The 22,426-nt window shown below is 30.2% G+C and overlaps 2 protein-coding genes across 3 annotated transcripts in view; one reads left to right on the forward strand and one right to left on the reverse strand.

The window, feature by feature from the left end:
- LOC107455306 (proton-coupled amino acid transporter 1) overlaps positions 1–22,426 on the reverse strand; it is a 110,833-nt gene that overhangs the window by 83,924 nt on the left and 4,483 nt on the right. Inside the window, exon 1 of one of the 2 annotated variants that reach the window (XM_071182505.1) lies at positions 10,003–10,126. The exons of the other annotated variant lie outside the window; for it this stretch is intronic. Within the exon in view, the coding sequence (XP_071038606.1) occupies positions 10,003–10,011 (9 nt within the window). The 5' untranslated portion in view covers positions 10,012–10,126. Of the gene's footprint in view, positions 1–10,002; positions 10,127–22,426 lie in introns of those variants that run through there. 2 annotated transcript variants of the gene reach the window in all.
- LOC139424817 (uncharacterized) overlaps positions 1–22,426 on the forward strand; it is a 204,252-nt gene that overhangs the window by 11,792 nt on the left and 170,034 nt on the right. The gene's annotated exons all lie outside the window — the stretch shown is intronic.

A 22,426-nucleotide genomic window follows, 5' to 3' on the forward strand; every position in this document is an offset into this window, starting at 1 on the left:
ATCAGGAAAATTTTATGTTTATTTGTGTAAATGTTAGTGTTCCTATTGTTATGTTTAATAAATATTTAAAAAAGGAAAATTTGGAAAATTATAACAATTTCAACGGACAGGCTATCACTATTGAATAACACAACCTAAAGGCTTGATAAGTAAATATTACAAGAAGTTCTTCAATTGATAGCAATATGTCACGTTTTTTTATATTTTTATTATCAATGTACAGTGTGCAAACAAAAATTAAAATAAAAAAACGGACCACACGGAAAAACTTTTGATGTAATGATCGTATTTTCACTTTCTAGGGTTCAATCTTAGTGGTTCGAGGGGGTGAACTCAAATATACTAGTTAATTAGTGCAGACGATATTTTAAGTTACGTAACTACACTAAACGTACTTTCTCTAAATAAACATACCTTTTTTCTTAACAGATTCGAATTTTTTGACCCCCAAAATACAGGGGGCAACCACAATCTGATCCCAATATTTCGGTCAAGAATGCGCTTCAAAGTTTGGACCCCTTAATGTCAATTTTATTTTTTGCGTATTACGCTATATCTCGAGAATTTTTTAAACGAATTGTAAAGTGCTTTTCGCACAAGTATAAAATTTGTTTATCCTAAGATAATTCCATGCTAAAAATAAATTGCAGTAAATATTTATCTTATTATTTAATAATAGTCGGTAAAAACTTTGAATTGTAAGGTATGCAATTTTTTAGTTCATTATTAAGTACGTAATTTGACAAAACAAAATTTGAGCGAAATCCGTCGAATAGTTCCTGAGATATCAAATTTTAAAGAAGTCGTTTAGTTAAAATTCGATTTCTCAGGAACTATTCAACCGAATTCGTAATAACCGTGCTATGTAAAATTACATACTTTAAAATTATGTAAAAAAATTGTATACCTTACAATTCAAAATTTTTTCGATTATTATTAAATAAAATAATAAGAAATGATAAATATTTACTAAAATTTATTTTTGCATGGAATTATCTTTGAATGAGCATATTTTAGAATTGTGAAAAAGTTCTCGAGATATGGCGAAATACGCAAAAAGTAAAATCAACATTCAGGGGTTCAAACTTTGGGCCGCTCTCCAGACCAAACTATTTGGACCATATTTCCCAGATTGCGGTTACCCCCCCCCCCTGTATTTTGGAGGTCATAAATCGAAATCCGTTGAAAATAATTGAAATTTTAAAGATGAATAATTGCTTATCTTAAATCTACATAACTGCAAAATTGAAAAAGTATTGTTTGGAGGTGAGCCGAGTTTGAAAGATTTAATCTTTAACTAAAAAGAAATAACTTTTTTTTATGCTTTTATACTGTATTTAATAATCATAGAATTATTAAATGCTTAATATGATATTTTTCACTTATTTCGACCTAAATTAATACACGGAAAAAGAAGAAAAAAGCAGGAAAAATATGTTAAATCAAAATTCTGCGTGGAAGGATTAAAAAGCGACTCGTTTGTTGCCAGGAGCAATAATTTTAGTCAAATTCTTTCATAAATAAAGAAGTCAAATTCTTGCTTAAATAATTTCTAGTATATTTCTTGAGTTGAGCTACGGAGTCTCAAAATCGCACTAAATCGACGTTTTATGTTCTTCAAAAATTTTAGTCGTCAGATGGCTTTTAAAATGCTCCTAATTTTTTTAAAAACACGTTAAAGGTAATACTAATTTATTTTATCTTTCAAAATAAGAGAAATGGGTCACAAACATTTTACTTTACATTAAACCTCGCACAGACCTCCTAACACGTTCTCCAAGCACCCTCAAAATAATTTTAATTTGCCACGGACCTCCTCAGCAATTACAAAAGGGACAAATTGGGAATAAACAGTTATAGACTGTGCACCATCCAGCTTCATTTATGAAACACACTTACCATAATGAGTATAATTTTTCTACTGCAAGAACTCCCCCCGCCACTAAGACTGAGGCCGTCTGCTGCTATGGAAACAAGAACAGCGCGTTTCAGGGAGGATAGCTTCTCTTAACTTACACAATAGACTTAATATAACTTATACATAACAATACACTCAGTGTTTCCCAAAGTGTGGTACGCGTACCCCCAGGGGTACGGGAACAGTTTAGCGGGGGTATGCGTTCTTATGCGAAATAACTTGCAACAAACGTAAATTATAAAAAAATTTATTTAAAAACAAAGCTAGTCATGAAAATTTACGATTACGTATTTTTCTATTGGCTATTTTTTGCAGAGTTAACACTTAATAATTAGTGGTGTCAACAGCCAGTTGGGATTTTTAACTTTTGTGCAATTATTTTATCGTAAAAAATACTTTCATTTTTTTTATGAATGGATACACAGAGTTACTAAAAATTTGAAAGGGTACGCAAAAGTCATAAGTTTGGGAAACACTGCAATAGACCGACGAAAAAGATTCCCTTTCTCTCGCCCACCTGAGCCAAAAACGATCCTAAATAGTGAACCCACATCCCTACTTGAAATAGTTATACCTCGTTACCATAGTTACCACCACGGGTCCAGACGAATGGCTACGGGAGTTCTTACTTTAGACAAACTATATATTGCTGTTAAGATGACAAACGGAGGCTTACGCGGTTTTTTTTCCATCATAGTACTCGAAAATAGTCCAAGAATTGATCCCATAACATGATGACTCGGGTGTTTCTTGGTCTTCTGGGGCAGTTTAAAGTGTACTAGGTTAGGGTGTTAAGCATTAAGAGCTATACACCCACGAAAATAGGAGTAACGAGACAACAAATGAAGTATTTTAAAATCTCTTTTCCCCGCTGTGGGCAAAAATAATTGAACTAAAATTAAAAATTGAAGCAAAAAGAGGTAAAGGAATAGTCATCGTAAATAAAAAATGAATCACCCTAAGTAACTTTTGATCTAATGTTCGGATCTTCATGTTCTAGGACTCAATTTTTGTGGTCCCACGGGATGATCTCAAATATGATAATTAATTTGTACAGACGATATTACACAAAAATGTACTTTCTCTGAATAAACTTATTTTTTTCTTCGTTGGATTCGGCTTTCTGACACATAAAATATAGGGGGTGCACCTAAAATATGCTCATAATAGTTTGGTCCGGAGAGCGATCCCAACTTTGAATCTCTTAGAGTTACTTTTACTTTTTGAGTAACTTTGAAAAACTTTGTACACAATTATAAAATTCGTTTATGTGAAGATAATTACATGTAAAAAAATAGTTTTTAATAAATATTTATTATTTTATTTATTAAAAGTAGATATAATTTTGAATTGTAAGGTATACAATTTCTTACATTGTTTTAAAGAATTTAATTTCATGTTTCAAAGAATTTATTTTCACGCAAAATACAAAATCCGAGCCAAATCGGATGAATAGTTTCTGAGAAATCGAATTTAAAAAAAAGTCGTGTTTTTAAAATCCAATTTAACAAGTACTATTCTACCGTTTTCGATCAGATTTTGTCCCAAAATGAAGTTCCACAGTCCCTTTTCTTTTTGTTATCACGATCTCTATCACGAATTCAAGTCACGAGATATTTTCCTGATAAATCCGTTTAAGTAATAAATTAAATGATTGGTTAAAAAATAAATAAAGAAGAACGAAGCAATAAAAATATGACGTAGTTGTGCACGAGTTACGGAACAGTTATGTCAGAATATCACGTGATTGAGGGTACGTAAAAAATTGAGGTGGGTAAAGTGCATTCGTCAAGGCCAAAAGCTGTGACAGGATTTACTTATTAAATTGCGGTTAAAGAAAATTCATATACTTCATCACCTGATAAAATAAGAAGGTTTTTTTTAACCACTTTTTTGAAAATAACTGTCATTTTGCCAATTAGGCAATTCCATAGATGATAGGAGATTTTTTAAATAATAAAAATTAAGTTGTTACAATTGTTTAGAGATTATTTTATTAAAATCATAAATATTACGATCAATGTGATTAATCGGTTAAGATTATTAATAGCCGTTGATTATTAATTATAATCATCTATTATTATTAATAATAACCAGTTACTATAACCAGATTCATTAGTTTAATCGTAACATATACATTTTTGCCTTTGCATACCACTATTCCTTGCGTTATAGAAAAGAGAGAGAAAAAAGTTTTTTTTCTTCATTTTTATGCTATTACCCCATCTTTAAACATTATCAAGTCACTTTTACTGCTTGAACCTTTTTAAAATATACCATATAATTGTAGAGTCTCCGACTACTACTCGCTTCGTTCAACTACCCTATCTCATTTATCTCTAATTTATTATTATCCTATCCTCTCATCTTTGTCTCTGGTCTCATCTTAGTCTTAGTCTCTATTATTATCCTAGCCTCTCATTTAAAGTAGATATTTATCAAAAACGAAGATCATTTTGTTTTTAAAATACATAATTATAATCTTATAATAGAACATTTTGTTACATACAAAATGAACGATTGTTTGGATTTGAAAAATAATCTACTATACTTGAAAAAAAAATATTTGAACTAGCGAATACAGAATGAGGTACATAACAGGAAGCAATAAAGAAGTAGTTTCATTTGTTAACACAAAATTAAAGTAATGCAACAGTTTTATCTTTCTTAAATTTTTTATATTTTTAAAAATTTTGACATAATAAATTATTAACATATCTGGCAACACTATCTCACTCTTATTTTTATTTAATTTTATTTATTTTTGGCGTTTCTTACTTTTGTCATCAAGTCAAGTGTGAGCTTATAAAATGAAAATCTCGAGAGAGATAAAAATATTTTTTTACAACAATGGATAATCATAAGTTAAAGTCAAATAAAGTGAAAATAAGTCACAAAAAAGCTATTTATATTGTAATAACTTTCGAACAAATTGGAATTAAGAAAAAAAAAAATACTCGATTGTATAGATGCATTTTTGCGGAATGTACAGTGATCTGCAAGATATTTTTTACTACAAGTTTAAACAGTTAATAATTCTCGACTTTATTGAATGTTAGATTGTTTTCATTCCATCGTACTTCATGTACATTCTTTTACACATCGTAATTTCAAGTTTCTAAATCTCATAGTTTTAGGGCAGCAAAACAAAGTAATTGAAAAAATTCTCAAAAAAGCACTAAAAATTGAAATAATTTTAGAACAAATTAGAATTAAAAAAAAAATCTCGTGTTAAGTTCATAAACAAAAATGACTCTTCAGTACGTCGAATTTCAACTCTGTAGTTGCATTTCAGAGGATCTACATTCTGCGAGTCATTTGATCGGTCCGCATGGTATTTTTTACTTCAAGTCTAATAGTAAATAATTCTCGAACTAATTATCGAGTGTTAATTGTTTTTATTAAATTGTACTCTTTTTTCTGCAAACCTTCGTAATTTCAAGTTTATAAGTCTTATTTTGTTTAGAAAAATAAAATGTAATGTTAAGTTAAACTTAGATTTTTAAATATAGAGAGATAATATATCATTTTGATACAGAGCAGAGGAGTTGACAAAGGATGATATATGGTGGCCTGAACTTCTCACATGAACTTAGAAAGTGTCTGAATTTTAGAGAAAGCAACTAAGCCTAACAATTAAAAAAAATTCTAGCAAACAAATAATTATATTTATGTTTATTTAAAAAAAACTTTTTTGAAAAAATTATTATTTTTTTTTATTTTGAAGAATGTAATAACGTGAATAGGATTTATTTTTTTACCGAAAAGAATTAGATTGATAAACAACGAATTCATAAATGTGGAATTTGTATCCTATGTAGTTTCGATAAAGAGAATGTATGCCACGACACGGACTAGATTGAACTATTTAGTTCAAAAAAACATATCGCAACCTTAACTAAAATAAACAACTCAATATTACTCAGTCAGTATGCCATTTAAGGAGTTTTATTTTTTTCTTTTATTTACAGTTTAAAAAAAAAGAATGTTTAATGGCATCATTGAACAGTTTAAATTTGGGGAACATATTCTCAAATAATTTAAGTTAAGGTGTAGTTTTGTGCGTAGCTGTTAAGATATTTGAAGTTAACTTCTTAATTAGATTACTATAATTGATTAGATCACATATAAGATAAATCACCTAGTGTGACGAAACTAAATTAGTAACTAAAAAAAAACTTGGAATGGCATATATTTATAAAAATCAAAATTCGTAATTCGAATAATTTTTATGTAAATGTAAGGGGAAATTATTTTATGATAAAAAGTTATTTTTTCAAAGAAAATATTCTTAAACTTTTAAGTGTTGCTGTTGCTTATGCTACTTAACTATACCAGCAAGCCTGCTTGAAATCAAACGAATTTTTAAGGTGGAGGGTGAGTTTCTTGTTTTTTTTCAGTGGCGCAATCTATGGCCCAGAATGCGACTTCAGCCACACACACACGCCACAGTCCGTTTTGCGGGGATCATACTTCCAGTCTTTCATCCACAGATCGTAATTTCGACCTAAACCAGAGAACGATCAATCTCCAATTCAGTACCCCCAGAGGTATTGGTTTGATATAGGAGCTTGGAGTACTTTGTGACCCCGGCAGCAGATTTAAAGCGCACCCGTTCGTGTTTAATACACGGGGATATTTCGGTCGGTGGGATTCAAACTCAAGTTCTCACGAACACATCCAAACCTTTAGCTGTAACAATAAGAATGTTTAAAATGTAAAGGTTTTATTCTACATTATTAACTCAACATTACGAAAACTACATTGTTAAATTTGTTTAAAAATCATATTTTCCTATTCATGGAGGTTTACCTTCTGAAAGTAGTTATCTGTTAAATTTATTTTCATCGTAGAAATAGAGGAAGTTTACCACTTGCGGTGCATTTTTTTTAGCGGCTCATGTTAGACAGGTGGTTACCTTATAGTTACTTATAGTTATAGTTTTATGGCAATGAACATGACTTGACGTTAGCGCATGAAAGAATTTACTCAGCTCAAAATGCGCCTTTTTAAGGAAAGTAACATAGCTTGTCATTCGCGTTTGAAACAATTTACACAGCTCAAAATACGAAATTTTAACGTATTAAACATAGCTTGACATACATTCACATTTGACAGCTCAAAATGCACCACCATTAATAATTGCTCATAGCTTGACATTCGCGTTTGAAAAAATTTACATAGCTCAAAAGTCATCCGTTTTAAGATAATGAACATAGTTTGATATTTGCATCGGAAAAAATTTACGTAGCTCAAAATGCACGCATCAGAGATATAACACAATACCTTTTTTCAATGGTAAACAACGTTTTAAAATTTTTAGCACTTAAGTGTTATGCTTACAAATGTTCCAAATTAATATGAATACTACGAATAATCAATTTTCTTAATTACTTATTTTATACTCAGAATAGTCGGTTATAAATAAATATCTAATCATTTGCTTTTTTTCAGTGGTAAACAATGTTTTAAAATTTTTAGCACGTTAGTGTTATGTTTACAAATGCATGTACCAAATTAATATGAATACTACGAATAATCAATTTTCTTAATTACTTATTTTATACTCAGAATAGTCGGTTATAAATAAATATCTAATCATTTACTTTTTTTCAATGGTAAACAATGTTTTAAAAGTTTTATCACGTTAGTGTTATGTTTACAAATGCATGTACCAAATTAATATGAATACTACGAATAATCATTGTTTACAATTACTTACTTTACACTCAGAACAGTCTGTTATAACTAAATATGTAATCATTTGGGAATATGTAATCATTGTTTGAAATGACTAGTAAATTTTCTTAATTTTGAGATACGGTCATTTTTTCTAACGCGCATTTCAAATTGTGCCTATTTTCGTATAATAAAGATTTAAAAAAAATTAAGAATATATTGACTAACTACTTCTCAAGGTAAGATTTAGAACTAAAATATGTAATGACTTACGAATCCCACTATTAGTCTTTCTTTGCTGCCTCTGCCTTTTGTCAGTTCCACCATTGTTATCTCAGGAAATAAGCACTAATTTTCATCTTATGTCGATATGTAATGTCAACTTCTAGTAAAATGTATAAATTTCTCTTAGCGCATATTGTTATTCGACATCTTTTATAGCTCTTTTATTTGCCGATTCACGGATAAGAATAAATACAAGGAAATGTGTGAAAGATAAGTTCAGTTATTAATTACTTTGTTAGAACAAAACATAAAATAGAAGTAAAAGTTCTTGTGAAACAAATTAATACATTTTAATTTATTATACCCGAAATATTACGTTTGTTTTTCCAAATTTCCTTAATCAAGACTTGATGCATTGGAAATAAATCTTTTCTTTCGTACGGTATTGAGATTCGAACAGAATTGGCATAGAGGTGCCACGCTGAAATATGCATAACACATTTTTCTAACATTTAAAAACTAAATTATTTTCTTATTTAATCCTTTTCTTAACAAAAAAATCATTAATATAATCGGTAATATTTTTATGCTACAACTTTCAATTGAGTGCAGAATACAATTACAGGGTGTGTAGCCAAATCTTTCAACAAAAAAAAGCACTTTTTAAGCGCTAAAAATATTTTTAAGTACCATATACATTAACAAATGCAAAATAATTTTTTAAGGCTTTACATGATCATGATAAAATAATTAGTTTCTGACATAAAGAACTCTTTTCTTGAGTATATTAGCAACCACAAAAAGATTTTCGGTTCGATTTCAGAGGGTGGGAAATGAAGCCTGAAAAATGATTGGCGCTTTCATACGCTATGTACCGACGGAGCTCCGAAATGCATTGTGTTTGAATGAATTGTGAAAACGTTGAATAAAACAATGTAAAAAACGCGCTTTTGCGTAATACGAGGTAATATAACTTGCAGATAGAAACCGAAAGTAAAAATAATTGACACATTAGCAAACATAATTAAATTTTACTTTACATTGCATAATTTTAAGTAAACATACTTTACGTGTACCATTAGTGCATTTCTTATAGCAAATAAAAAATAAATACAAGGGCATATAAAAAGAAAGTAATATTAAAAAATATTTTTAAATTCAATTCCTTCTTAAGCCAACAAAGAAATTTTTATTTAGTTACTTTTTATTAAATAATTACAATTTTTTCTCACATATAAAACTAAAATTAATTAATTAATATTTGAAAAAACTCTATTAACATCCAAGTGTCAACTCCACTACAAGTTTATAAAAATGTATTTGAGCTTGAGTGGATTAATAAAAAGTATTTTATTAACGATAGAAAATTTGAACAAAATATATAAATATATTTAAGGATTGGATTGGATGTAGGATTTAGTGGCACAAAGAAATATACAGGGTGTTTATAAATTCCCGGACCCATTTTGGTGTTTAATAACTCATAAAATAATGAAGATATTAACAAACTTATGGCATTTATTGATGGAATAATTCATATATTTTCCTTTTCAGGTTTGAATATCAATACAGCTTATATTTCTACCTAAAATTGTAATTTAAATTACTACCACTAGGGAAAATCATCCTCGAAAGGATTACAAGTTGGCAGGTATGAAGATATAAGTAGAGTGTGAACTAATTGGGTATAATATAGCCTACGTCACAGGTTGTGTTGTTCCTACTAAATTTAACCCATGAACGGCATTTTCTGCGAGCCTAACTTCAAGCCACAAATAAACAAACGAAGTGTTCGATCGTTTAAATAGCTGCTCGCCAGATTTTATTGCATTATAAAGAAAAGTTATTGAAACTAAATACAACTAAATAAACAACAACAACTAAGACAAATAACAACAACTACTAATAACCATAACTAAATGAACAACAACTAAATTCCATTCGTTTAGCATTGCGTCATATGTTGTTCCTACTAAATCGAAGTAGTTGTGTTTTTTTCATATTATACCCAATTGTAGGAATTGAATAAATACAACACGTGACGTTTTATAGCATATGTAATACATCATTAGCCTAAAAATGAATTAGAATTGCTGCAGACTATTAAATTATGTATCATTAAATTAGAATTACATCTTGCGATAAAATAATTTAAATAAAAAAATACTCCGTTACCTTACCTGTGCCATTTGTGTGGAAATAACTTGCAAGTGATGTCCAAATTTTCTTTTTGAAACTTAAATAAAGTGAGAAACTTAAATGTCTATGTTAAGTTTCCTTTAAATCGAGAGCAACGCAAGCGTCGAAACTTATAGTGAACGAAAGTGAAAGTGAAAATGAATCCACTTCATTCAGTATACGTAGAGTTAACCGAAAAGGAACAAAAATATCACTTAGAATAATTTCTTTTTAAAGAACGAATTTTTACGATGTAAGTGCCTACATTAATAGTTCAAATAAGGATTGACATCAAATATGATAATTGATTAGATTATGGATCACATCGATTTAACTAGTGAATCAGACATAAGAAAAATAGTTTTCAGTTAAAACATGCCTTTTTTTTCCGACGGATTTGGATTCTTGACCAAAATAAGGGCGGGACTGCACAAGCTGAAAAAACACGGAGAAAAATACTTATTACTTTAAATGACGAAATACTAAGCATTAAAGAAATCGGTCGAATACTTTTTTTTTTCTTCTGAAAAGTATAAGGGATAGGTGGTTAATGGGGATATTTTTTACAAATTTGTCAAAAAACTATATTAAATATAAATTTTAACTCATTAAGTCTTTTTTTTTAGAACAATAATTTGGATATTAACAATAGTTTGGATATACTTAATAATAATTTGGATATTTAACAATAGCTCCTGCATTCTGCTTAATATCGGAAATTACAAAGTTGTTAAGTTTTTCCACAATAATTTTTTTTTTAAGGAAGTTGTTTTTGTACACATTAGCCCACTGGACAAGTTTGATAACTTGTTAAGAAACCAGTTGTTAAATCTCGGAAAGATTTATTCAAACACAAACCGAAACTAGCCTATCGAATAAGCCTAACCAAAATTTGTTTATTTGATAAAATAAAAAAATAATTTTTAAATATTTAACAGTAAAATTGAAGTATAAACTTTAAATGTGCATTGAGATGAAGTCCTGGTAAATATACTAGTTACTGGCGATGTAATTTAAGTTTTCTTCTCTTGAGATTAGAGAAATGTTTATTTTTTCTGGAGAAAAAAAAGACTGATTATGAAAAGAACTATGTTCATCATTTTTTTCTTCATTTCAAGAATTGAACCCCATAATTTCCTAATCTGTAAACAACTTCCACTCTATCAACATAATGCACAACACTGTTTTTTTTCCTTCAAAAGAAAAAAAAAACTTGACTAGTTTACATATATTGAGACAGTGTTTTCAAGAAGTTACCGATCTAATATCGATCATCATCAAAATAATATCGATTGATATAATATCGACCATATAAAATAGATATAATATCGACCCTATATTATCGATGTGACTTCATTGCATTTTTAAATAAATGACATCATCATATATTTAAAAACAGTTGCAAACTTATAAAAATAAAAATGCTATCTTTAAGCATGTGACTGCATAAATCCTACAAAGATTTAGTTCGACCCCGTCGGCCGAAGACGCCACGTGTAGTAAATGGCGACTGGAGCACGTTAAATCTGTCGGGTCATAAAGTCCTCCAAGTTCCAAGTTTCTCCTCTGGGGGCACTGAATCGGAGATCGATCGTTCTCTGGTTCAGGTCAAAGTTATGATCTGCGGATGCTGTAATGAATGAATGAAAGGGTCTGACCTTTCAAACGTGTTGTGACGTGTGTGTGGTTGAAGTCGTATTCCTGGCCATAGATGGCGCCACTGAAAAACAAGAAGCTTCTCTGTCTTAAAATCGCTTGGTTTCACCAAGCAAAGCAATTGTCATAGAAACAACAACAACAAAGACTTATGTTTGTTTGTGCCTAATGCTGAATAATTGAAACTATGCAGAAATGTCTGAACTAATACGAATTTAAAAGACGGCTTTTTTAAAATTCGACTTCTCAAGAACTATTTCACCGATTTCGCTCAAATTTTTTTTTTTGCAAGTAATTATTTTTCAATTCAAATTTTTTTGGACTAATATTAAAGAAAATGATTAAAAAAAAATTTACTAAAAGTTAATTTTTTCATGGAATTAAAAGTTATTTTTTTGCATAGCGAAACACGCAAAAAATGAAATTAACTTTAAGGGGCTCTAAACTTCGGACCGCTCTTCCGGCCAAACTATTAGGACCATAATTAATGCATATAATTAATAAGTTCAGCGATAAAAAAAAATAATTATTAGAATTAGGAGATAAATAATTATTAGATCGTTAAGTATGAAATTTCTAAAAAAAAAAACGATGGAGTTGGTTGATACTATACAGTTATAAGTACAGCTATAAGAACACCATGAATAATTTAAAATTTAAAGTCGTAGTAAAAGTAATTCAATGCAATGGTTTATTTTCTTGATCTAGTTTGCTGATAGTGAAACAACGTTTTTCTACAAAATAACCACTAGTCACCCAAAATTATTAGTAATATTTTGCAAGAATAGTTTGAATAAATAATGTAGGTGTTTTTGTACAGATTTTAAACAACTTCACTGTTAATATATTATAATAAATTTCTTTTTCATTTCAATTGACTTATTATATTTCTGACATATTTTGCTCAGAATCATTAAAATTTTAAAAAAAGAAACAATGCATACTTTACATGTTTCTAAAAATATTTGAATTTGTTTTGAAAATCGTGTAGAGCATTATGTTTTCGTCCATGTATTCGTATAATGAACAAAATAATCCAAAATTTTAAAAAATCTCAATTTGAAATTATTTTTCCATAAAACTTTCTTTAGAATTGTTTTAAAAATAATTAAATTGTCTTTAAGTGTTAGTAATAATTTGATTTTTGTTTAGAATTTCGTTGTACGATTTATTCACAATTGGGAGCTTGCACTACAAGAAGAAGAAGATCATGCATACCTATGTGACCTATGACACCAGGGCCAGCGGATCATTTATAAGCGAAATGACGCTTTAAAGTTAAGCTAAGTTTCTCCATATAAGTTAGAATACTAATTAACGTGAAGTTAATTAAATACAGCATCATATTGAACACAGGAATATTGTTGAAATATAATTTTTTCTCGTCTACGTCTTTTACTTAACTTAGATTTATTTGTTTATATATTTTATTGTAACCGTGACATATTTTTGTATTGTGTACCTGGCAACATCGCTACATAATTAGTATATTGATGTTCTACGTGGCTTCATGCCTGCCTTTTGTGTTAATTAAGAAATATATGGAAAAAAAAGAAATTCTTGGGAAAAAATCTTTGTGTATGAATATAGAATGTGTCACTTAAGAGAATTGATACCTGACGGTGTTGGCTTACTCGAAATAGAATGGAAAGAACAGTTTCAAACGTAAACAAATGCCACGTTTCAACAACCAATCAGGGTCGAGATACTTAAACTACGTCACTTGTAGGTATCCCAATATCAAATCATATTGAAATAGCATTAGCACACATCCTTCTTACGCTAAAAACTTGTCTAGTATAAAGTGCAAAACGATGTGAATATTCATTAGTGTGAATTAAACAACGAATGATTTTGATTGCAGCGATGCTGGAAAAAGCGAATGATTTGTGAATGTAGGATAATGGGCGGAGCGAAAGATTTCCGAATGCAGGTCCACGTGACAGTATTTTTCTAAAGCATTGAAAATTTCTCACTGTGTAGGTTTCTTGCGTCAAGTTTAGGTTTCGGCTGCTATTTATCAGCGTATTATTCGGTATATTCCGGTAATTATTTCGAACATTTATAAACATTTTGCCAAATCTGTGATTTTTTGTCTAATCTCTTTTGCTTTAACCCTTTAACGTAGGCGGAACACCGGCGTGTCTCTTATATAGTTTGTTCTGGGTTCGAATCCCGGGCGAGGCATGGACGTTCTTTCATTTTTTGTACTATCTGTCCTTGATGCGGGAGCAACGTTGACCCACCTAATATGGTGCCCCTGAAAGAGTGGCCAACAAATCTGCCCTTCAGATGCCCGTATGACGAAAGGTCATTCCCCAGGTGGGCATTCAAAAAAAATTACAATCAAAAAAATATTTTGGTATTTGTTAATTATAAAAAAAACGGTCTAATAATTACTAAAAAAAAATCTGTTAGATTACCGGAATTATAATTGCACTAAAATATAAAATTCAAAAAAAGGGAAAAACATTTTCTTAAATTCAAATTTTCAAAAAACTATTAATTATTGATTTTGTAAAATAAAGAAAATTTAATGATGAATAACTGTTTCTCTTAGATCTAAATAAGTGCAAATTTGAAAAAATTATTGTTTTGAAGATTTTACCTTTAACACAGAAAAAAAAGTGTATCATGTTGTATTTCCTAACGATAAAGTATTAAAATGCTGGATATAATATTTTTCACTTATTTTGACCTAAATTAATACAAAATAATGAAAAAAAAAACATTTAAAATATGTTTAATAAAAATTTTGCGTCAAAGGGTTAAAATCTTTCAGAATATCAGATTTGACCTTGTACCTTTCTTATCAACTGTTACTCAAAGAACTAAGTGTTCATTGCAAAAAGTTGTGACAAATAAAGTGCAGAATATTGTGACTGTGACTATTCATCAGTCTGAGTTTAACAACAAATGTATTTGACTGCTGCGATGTTTTTCTAACGTATGTCGTATAACGTTACGTGTCGTATAACGTGTCGTTACATCGTTCTAACGATGTCGTATAACGAAAAAATAATGTAACAATTAATAATTATTTAATTTTCTAGAATATTTTTAATTGATGTGTTTATATAAAAGCCTTGACTTGATTCTAAGTTCATAAATTAAAAAAACAATTTTAAGGTGATAAATATGTATTATATTGCTATTAAATCTATCGTTGTTTCCATAGCAGCGTCCTTGATAAATTATCTCGTTCCCTATCTAACGTTCGCATGAAACTTAAATTAAGTCTAGTCTCCAGACAGCTAAACAGCTTCTTTATGAGTACTTTTTTGCAATTTTATGAATAATAGTCCATTAATCATTATCGCCACCAATTTTTTTTTTTTTACTTAATACAAAACGATAGCAGGGAATATTTTTGTATGAAATCAAGAGAATTAATGTAAAGAATAAGTCAAAAACTCCAACAATTTTCGGATATTCGGATCAAAATTAAGAAATAAACTTAAAATTGTGAAAAGAATTTGACTCAATCAAAGGAATTATTGTAAGGAATAATTAAAAAATTCCAATTTTTGTTTATTCAATCAAGTGGATAATCAATTGAATTAGCTTTAAAGGAATAAGCTTTAAAACTACGGGAATGTTGTGATTCAATCAAGACAGCTATAACGTTAGAAATAAGTCTAAAATTCAGAATACATTTTTTTAAATCAATCAGAGATTATCAAGATAATCGAAGTAAGGAATAAGCCTAAAACTCGGAAAACTTTTTAGTCATTAAGGTGTTAATCAAGAGAATCAGTATAAAAAAATAAGCTTTAAACTCTGAATTTTTGTTTTGTTTTGATGAAAGAAATCGAACAATTGATAATTTAGCGTTATAACTTTCGAATTTGTGATATTACTCGAACACATCAATCATCTCTCTTCCAATAATATTATTATAAGTAAAAAAGATAAAATTTTTTGTTTAGTTTACTATTTTTTTTATTTAATTAATTTCGAACATTCAGGACGAATATAAATTAAATTTGCCAACATGTAAACCGTTAACAATCATACCACTCAAGAGACAGAAATAAAATTTTGTATAAATGTATAAGGTATGCGCTCTAGAGTTCCAGTAACATAATTTTCAAACGTCATCATTTAAATTTTTTTCCATTGAAACGTGATTCTTACAGTAAAAAACTAAGAAGTTGGATTGATAGTTTTAAATCGAAAAAAGATGATCAGGGTGGCCACTCAAATCAGATTTTAAATTTCCCTGATTTTTCCAGTAAAAATCTTAAATTTTCCAGGTCAGCGTGCTATTCTTTTTTATCATTAATTGTAGGTGGGTACAAAAAACATGTCAATATTATGAAGTATTTTATTTAAAATGTTATTCTCAATATATCATATTTAATAGATAGGGAGAAAATAATATGTTTAGTATTGTAGAATAAATTGTTTTTAATGAATAAATTTTTTTTAAAATTACTAAGTACTTTTTGCACAAAATGTATCAAATAGCAAATACAGAGTGACCCTTGGATAAGTACTATTAAAAAACCTTGGATAAGTACTGTTAAAAAACCTTGGATAAGTACTGTTTAAAATATTTTCATTAAGTAAAAGAAAATAATTCCATGTGATTATACATCAATAAATTTTTATATTTATTTACATTTCAATATAGAGCCATTTTATACTGATCCAAACAGTGCTCTTTATAAAATACATTAATATAATTTTCTTTAAACTAATATCCAAAGTCAAATATTTAAATTATGTTGTTTGTTTCGAATTAGCATTATTATTTTAAGAGATATCCAATATTCGTAAAGGCAAAATTGTCAAATTTCTTGTTGCATATTCTATAGAAAAACATATTTTTTCTTATTAGAATATTTAAAGAATTTCAATCTAACCACGTGGTTTCTTAGTTTAGATTAGCCAATGGTTTTTGTTTTTACAATTGGGTAATTCCATGGTGTCGAACATAGAAATTAAAAACAAAAGCAAATATCCTAACTCCTTCTTCCACCACAATCTTTGCCTTTCTTAAATTGCACAGTCCCATAGTCTCCAAAGAAGTCAAATGTTTCTACAATCGTTTAGCAACCATGGAAGAAATCTATGTGGCATTCTAGTTTAACAGGGTTATAATGGTGCAAATTTTGATGGAAGCAAAGTATTGTTAAGTTAATGATATTTAGACTGTTTGGCAATACATTTCAGTCTAAAAAATGGGAGGGATAAAATAATTTAAATTAAGAAAATTAGTACGTAATTTAAATTAGTGAAATTGAAAAAAATATTGCAGAAAAAATTTACAGCTTTTCTTTACAATTCCCTGATTTTTCCAGGTTTCTATTCAAATTTCCCTGAATTTTCCAGGTTTTTTCCAGTATAAAAAAATTCCCTGATAATTCCAGGTTTTCCAGGTGGGTGGCCACCCTGATGATGCTAGACTATAAAAAAAAAAGAATATTTTATGAATTTTCAATATGTCAGCGATTTAGTTCTACTGAACGCGTTCTGGCGACAACAAAAATCGAGAAGAAATCATAGTAATTCATAATTCTGCATCTTTCTTTTTTCATCTCTATCTAGTGTTTCCACTATTTGTGCTATAACTAAGAAAATAGCACTATCAATTAACAGACGTTAAGATGTGACGATTCTGAAAATGAATCGAAGTATTTCAGAATTTATTTTGTGTACGATACACTAATTACGTCTGACAGAAAAAGGCACATTTGCATCATCATCTTTTGTGCTTGTTTAGATTACTTAGCCCAGTGTTTCCCAAACTTATGACTTTCGTGTACCCTTTCTAAATTTTTCGTAACGCTGTGTACCCCTAATAAAAATATTAATGCATTTTTTACTATAAAAAATTGCACAAAAGTTACAAATCACAACTGGCTGTTGACACCACTAATTATTAACTGTCAACTTAGCAAAAAATAGCAGATAGAAAAACACGTAATCGTAAATTTTCATGGCTAGCTTTGTTTTTAAATAGAAATTCTTGAAATTTTCGTTTGTTGCAAGATATTTCGCATAAGAACACGTACCCCCGCTAAACTGTTCAAGTACCCCTGGGGGTACGCGTACCACACTTTGGGAAACACTGACTTAGCCCAACAAATAATGAACACTTCATAACAATTACACGGAAAAACACAATTCTAGAACTTGGAGCCAACAATGAAATCTTTATTATGATATATTATGTATGATAATATTGTGCTACTAAGCAAATTTCATATGCTTGCCATAATAATTATGCGGGATAGAAAATACGGCATTATAGCATCCACTTTTAATCTTGTTTTAATAACATGAGATCAAATGTTCTTTGCCATGCCCAATTTGCATTCTTTTTTAAAATATTTACAAAAGAAAATTAATTTTACCGCATGAAAATAGAATTTAATATTGTTGCAGTGATAATTACAAAAAGACATGTAGCGATACAGAATCTATTTCTAACAATGCTTGTTAAAATAATTACATAGGATAGAAAAAAAAGATCAGCTGCTTTAATTCTTTTGAGTATACAAAATAAAAAGGTATTGTCTAATTCGCATGCTTTTATATTATATTTTTTTACATTATAACTACATGGGTCAACATAACTCCGCAGATTGAAATTAATCTATAATAGCTTAGTTACTTGAATTGTAACGAATAATAATGTAGCATTGCACAATCTATTTCATAATGCTTGTTATAATACTACATAGAACAGAAAATAGAGCTCTTTAGCATCCAGTCATTTGATTAAGAAAACTGTCCAACACATCGAGTTCATATCCAATTCGTATGCTTTTTATAATATAACTAATTCTATAGTCTGCAACCAATAGTTTATATCCATGTTGCAGAGAATCAACAATTGTAGGATTGCATAAGCATTCACTGTTTAGCATCCATGACGTTTATTTTCAAACGCGAGACTGTCCTTTACATTTCTAAAACTGAGTAATACGTTTTTGATAGATATCCAATTTTAGGCAAGTTGTAATATGTTTTTAGTGTGCCACTCTCTATGTTGTTAGTTCTCCAGTCTTAATTTAGTATCTCACAGCACAACACATATGATGAAAATTACAAGGTATGGCATTACCATGCAGAATCATTATACACTCTATAACAAAAAAATCGACGCACCAAGAAGCAATCATCCGATTGCTTTGAAATTTCGTATGCATGAATGTTTTGAACAGATATGGCTGGAATGATGCCGACTGGGGACTTATAGTCTTTAGCGACGAATCCCGCTTCCAACTGTGTCCTGACGATCATCGAAGACGTGTTTGGAGACGCACAGGGCAGAGGGGGGATCCTGCCTTCACTATTGTACTCCACACTGGCCCTCAACAAGGCATTATGGTCTGGAGTGCCATTTCCTTTGACAGCCGGACCCCTTTGATCGTCATTAGAGGTGCACTTACTGCACAGCGATACGTCGACGACATCCTAAGACTTGTTTTGCTACCGTTCCTTTTGCAGCGCCCAGGGCTGGTTTTTCAGCAGGACAACGCCAGACCACATACGGGACGTGTTGCTATGAACTGTCTGCAAGCTTGTCAAACTCTTCCTTGGCCTGCCAGATCATCAGATCTCTCTCCCATCGAGCATGTCTGGGATATGATGGGAAGGCGATTGCATCTGGCACGGAATGTTGATGACCTCGTTCGACAATTGGATCGAATTTGGCAGGAAATACCGCAAGAGACCATCCGGGAGCTTTATCGGTCTATGCCACGCCGTGTGGCAGCTTGTATCCAGGCTAGAGGAGGGTCAACACCTTATTGAACTTGTTACTGTAACTCTGCAATAAATTATTCAATTGTTCTGAAATTTTAATCATTTACTATTCTGTACATTGTCTTCCAATCCACCAATTTTCGTTTCAATCGAACACCTCCTTCTTGGTGCGTCGATTTTTTTGTTATAGAGTGTATATTTATCATAATAATTAAATAGAATAGAAAATACAGCGCTATATAGAAAGTATAACAGTTTAGGCAGATTATAAACAAATACTTAAAATATACTCGTTTGATTATAAACATGGATAACAGTCTAACAGTTCTAGATTATGCTAAACTTGTATAAAACAGCATGCAGCATCATTTTCATTATTATTACAAAGGGCAGTATAGTGCTTTCATATGCTTGCCATAATAATTACATAGGATAACATAGCACTGAAGCTGGATAAAATAAAACTGCGCTTTAACTTACTGACTTTCCAAACAGTGAAAGCTGGCTCGAACTTTTGAAGTCTCATAACCAGAATAAACCGTTCTCTTTCGTGTAGTTTATCCCACGAAATTTCGTGACAGAACACGCGTACCTCTCGCCCGGCATCGTAGACTTTAGACGTTGAAGTGACAATAACCAGCAGCAGTATAAGAGCAAAAGAAAACTGCAACACAAGATAGAACTTCAGAGCCAACCTGTCATAGTCGTTCATAACGAAATCGCCAAAACCCACAATAATGAGAGAGATAAAATCCAAAATTGTGAGAAATGTCAGAAATGATAAACCTGAGTCTGCGTGCTTAACCATCGATTCGATCTTGTTAGCCAACGCGTGAATAGTCGCCAAATCTGTTAGTGGGGCAAAGCGCAGTCTGCGGCAATAGATATTGATGGTTGCAGTCAATATGGAACAAATTGTGCAACAGAACATGAGATAAAGCGTAGGTGAACCATATCTGTACATAAATTTACAAATGACTTCTAACGCTGAGAGGAAGTACTTAAATGTTTGATAAAAACCATCAGGAAATAAATTGAAAGTCAGGCGTCGAGATGCTTTAAGCTGGGAAGCTTCTGAACGATTTCCAAGTATGGACACAGATGACGTAAAAACCAAGATGTAGGCAACACAGGCGATACACAGTTTTCTTTTAACTTCTTTGTACACAGAACTAATTTCATGGTCGGAAAGTGATAAACTATTGAAGAGGGTTGATACTTTATAGGAAACATTGATCATTTTGTTCTTTTTCAACATAAGACTAACCATTGTTATTAAACCAAAAGCTTCCAAAAATATTCTGAGTAGACTATATTTTGAGTGTTTGGAAGTTACATTATAGAACGAAACACTCACAGCTGCTATTTGTGTTAGTAGAAGTAATAGCATAACTAAAGAGTACATTTTCTTGAAGAAAAGTTTAAAGGTTGTGTCGGTTTTATGAGATTTGTGTTGTAAAAATATTCCGAAAATGGCGTAGAAGAAAGAGACGTGCTTAAAGATAGGCAAGAGTTTCATGATTTAACAGCCTGATTTTATGAATCACCAATGCGATGTTTCAACGGTTTAGGGAATGCGAAAGAGGGTGAAATATCCTACCTCTGAAAACGGTAAAAAACTCCTAATATTTGCTTCAAAGGTATTTCCTAAAGTTTGCGTACGTAAAAACACCCAAGTGGTTCAACTAGCATTTATTATTTAATTAATTCCTTAGATTGGACTCTTCATTATCTTTCAGATTTTGCAGGAATTTAATGTTAATGATTACTTAAAATGCAGCTAGATCTAAACTTGAAATTACAGAACTGAGAAGAGCTTATTTAAAAGAGGCAAGAGCCAATGACACATTAGTACAATTTTTCACTTCCTGTTTGAGTTCGAGACTAAAAATAAATAAATACAATTATAAAAGGCAAATAGTTGCTTCAATTACAAGAGTCAAAATAATTCCAAAGAATGGCTAAAAGAAGTGACGAAAAACAGTCAGGAGTTTATAAGTTGTTGGTTTTCTGGTAGGGCTCAAGACAACAAAAGGGCGTAAATTTGCTAAATACGCCTTTTCTTTAGACAAAGAGTAACTTCCTATTACTTGCGTTAAGATTATTTCAAAAATGGCGCATTCAGAAATGACAAAATCTAGAAACATAAAGCTGCTTTTATTACTTAGCGTCAAAATAATTCCAAAAATGGCTAAAAGAAGTGTCAAAACAACAGGCAAGAGTCTACAATTTTGCAATACAGTTTGTTAATTTTATGACTGGGTTTAAGACTGCAAAGGAGCGTATATCTGTAAGACACACGAATTTTTGTGACAAAAAAATAAGTTCTATTACTGACGTTAAGATGATTTCAGAAATGACACAGGAAGAAATGGCTAAAAAACAATATAGAATTTATAAAGTAACAATATGATTTTTCCAGGTCCAGTTCGAGACTGTGAAAGAGCTTAAAATTATAAAGAACATAAACTTTAGAGAAGAAAAATACCTTCTGCTGAGATCTAGACAGAATCGAACAAGATAGACTAGAAATATAAAACGAAAAACACGCAGAAGGAGAAAAAGGTATTCAAAAGCAGAAGCGAATTGCAAGATTTGTTCGATTTCTAGAATTGTATTATCGATTTACTTTCAAAAGTTTTTAATAGTACCTTCCAGTTGCTAATCGAGTATGCAAAACAACGTAAGACACTAAAGATGTAGTAGTAAAAAACTTTTGTTACTTAGTGATAGAAATTTTCGAAAAGGTTAAGGAAAAAATTGTACTTAAAGACAGGTTAAAATTTTTTTCTCTTTAACTTCTAGCATTGAACAACGATTTACATTTAATATTTCGTAGCAATCTGAAACAAATGGCAAATGTAATTGTTCAAATCAAACAGTAAATATGTAGCAACAAAAATGAATAACTTCTGTGAAGTTACTAGATTATTATAAATCAATTCTAGACAAAACGTATTAAGAAAAAAAATTCTATTTAAAATATAATATTACGGAAAGACACAAAAGTATGATGAATATTATTTGGCACTCTTAAAAATAAAATAAGCT

Source organism: Parasteatoda tepidariorum, chromosome 6 (genome assembly GCF_043381705.1).
Source record: "Parasteatoda tepidariorum isolate YZ-2023 chromosome 6, CAS_Ptep_4.0, whole genome shotgun sequence".
In the NCBI taxonomy this organism is placed as follows: Eukaryota; Metazoa; Arthropoda; class Arachnida; order Araneae; family Theridiidae; genus Parasteatoda; species Parasteatoda tepidariorum.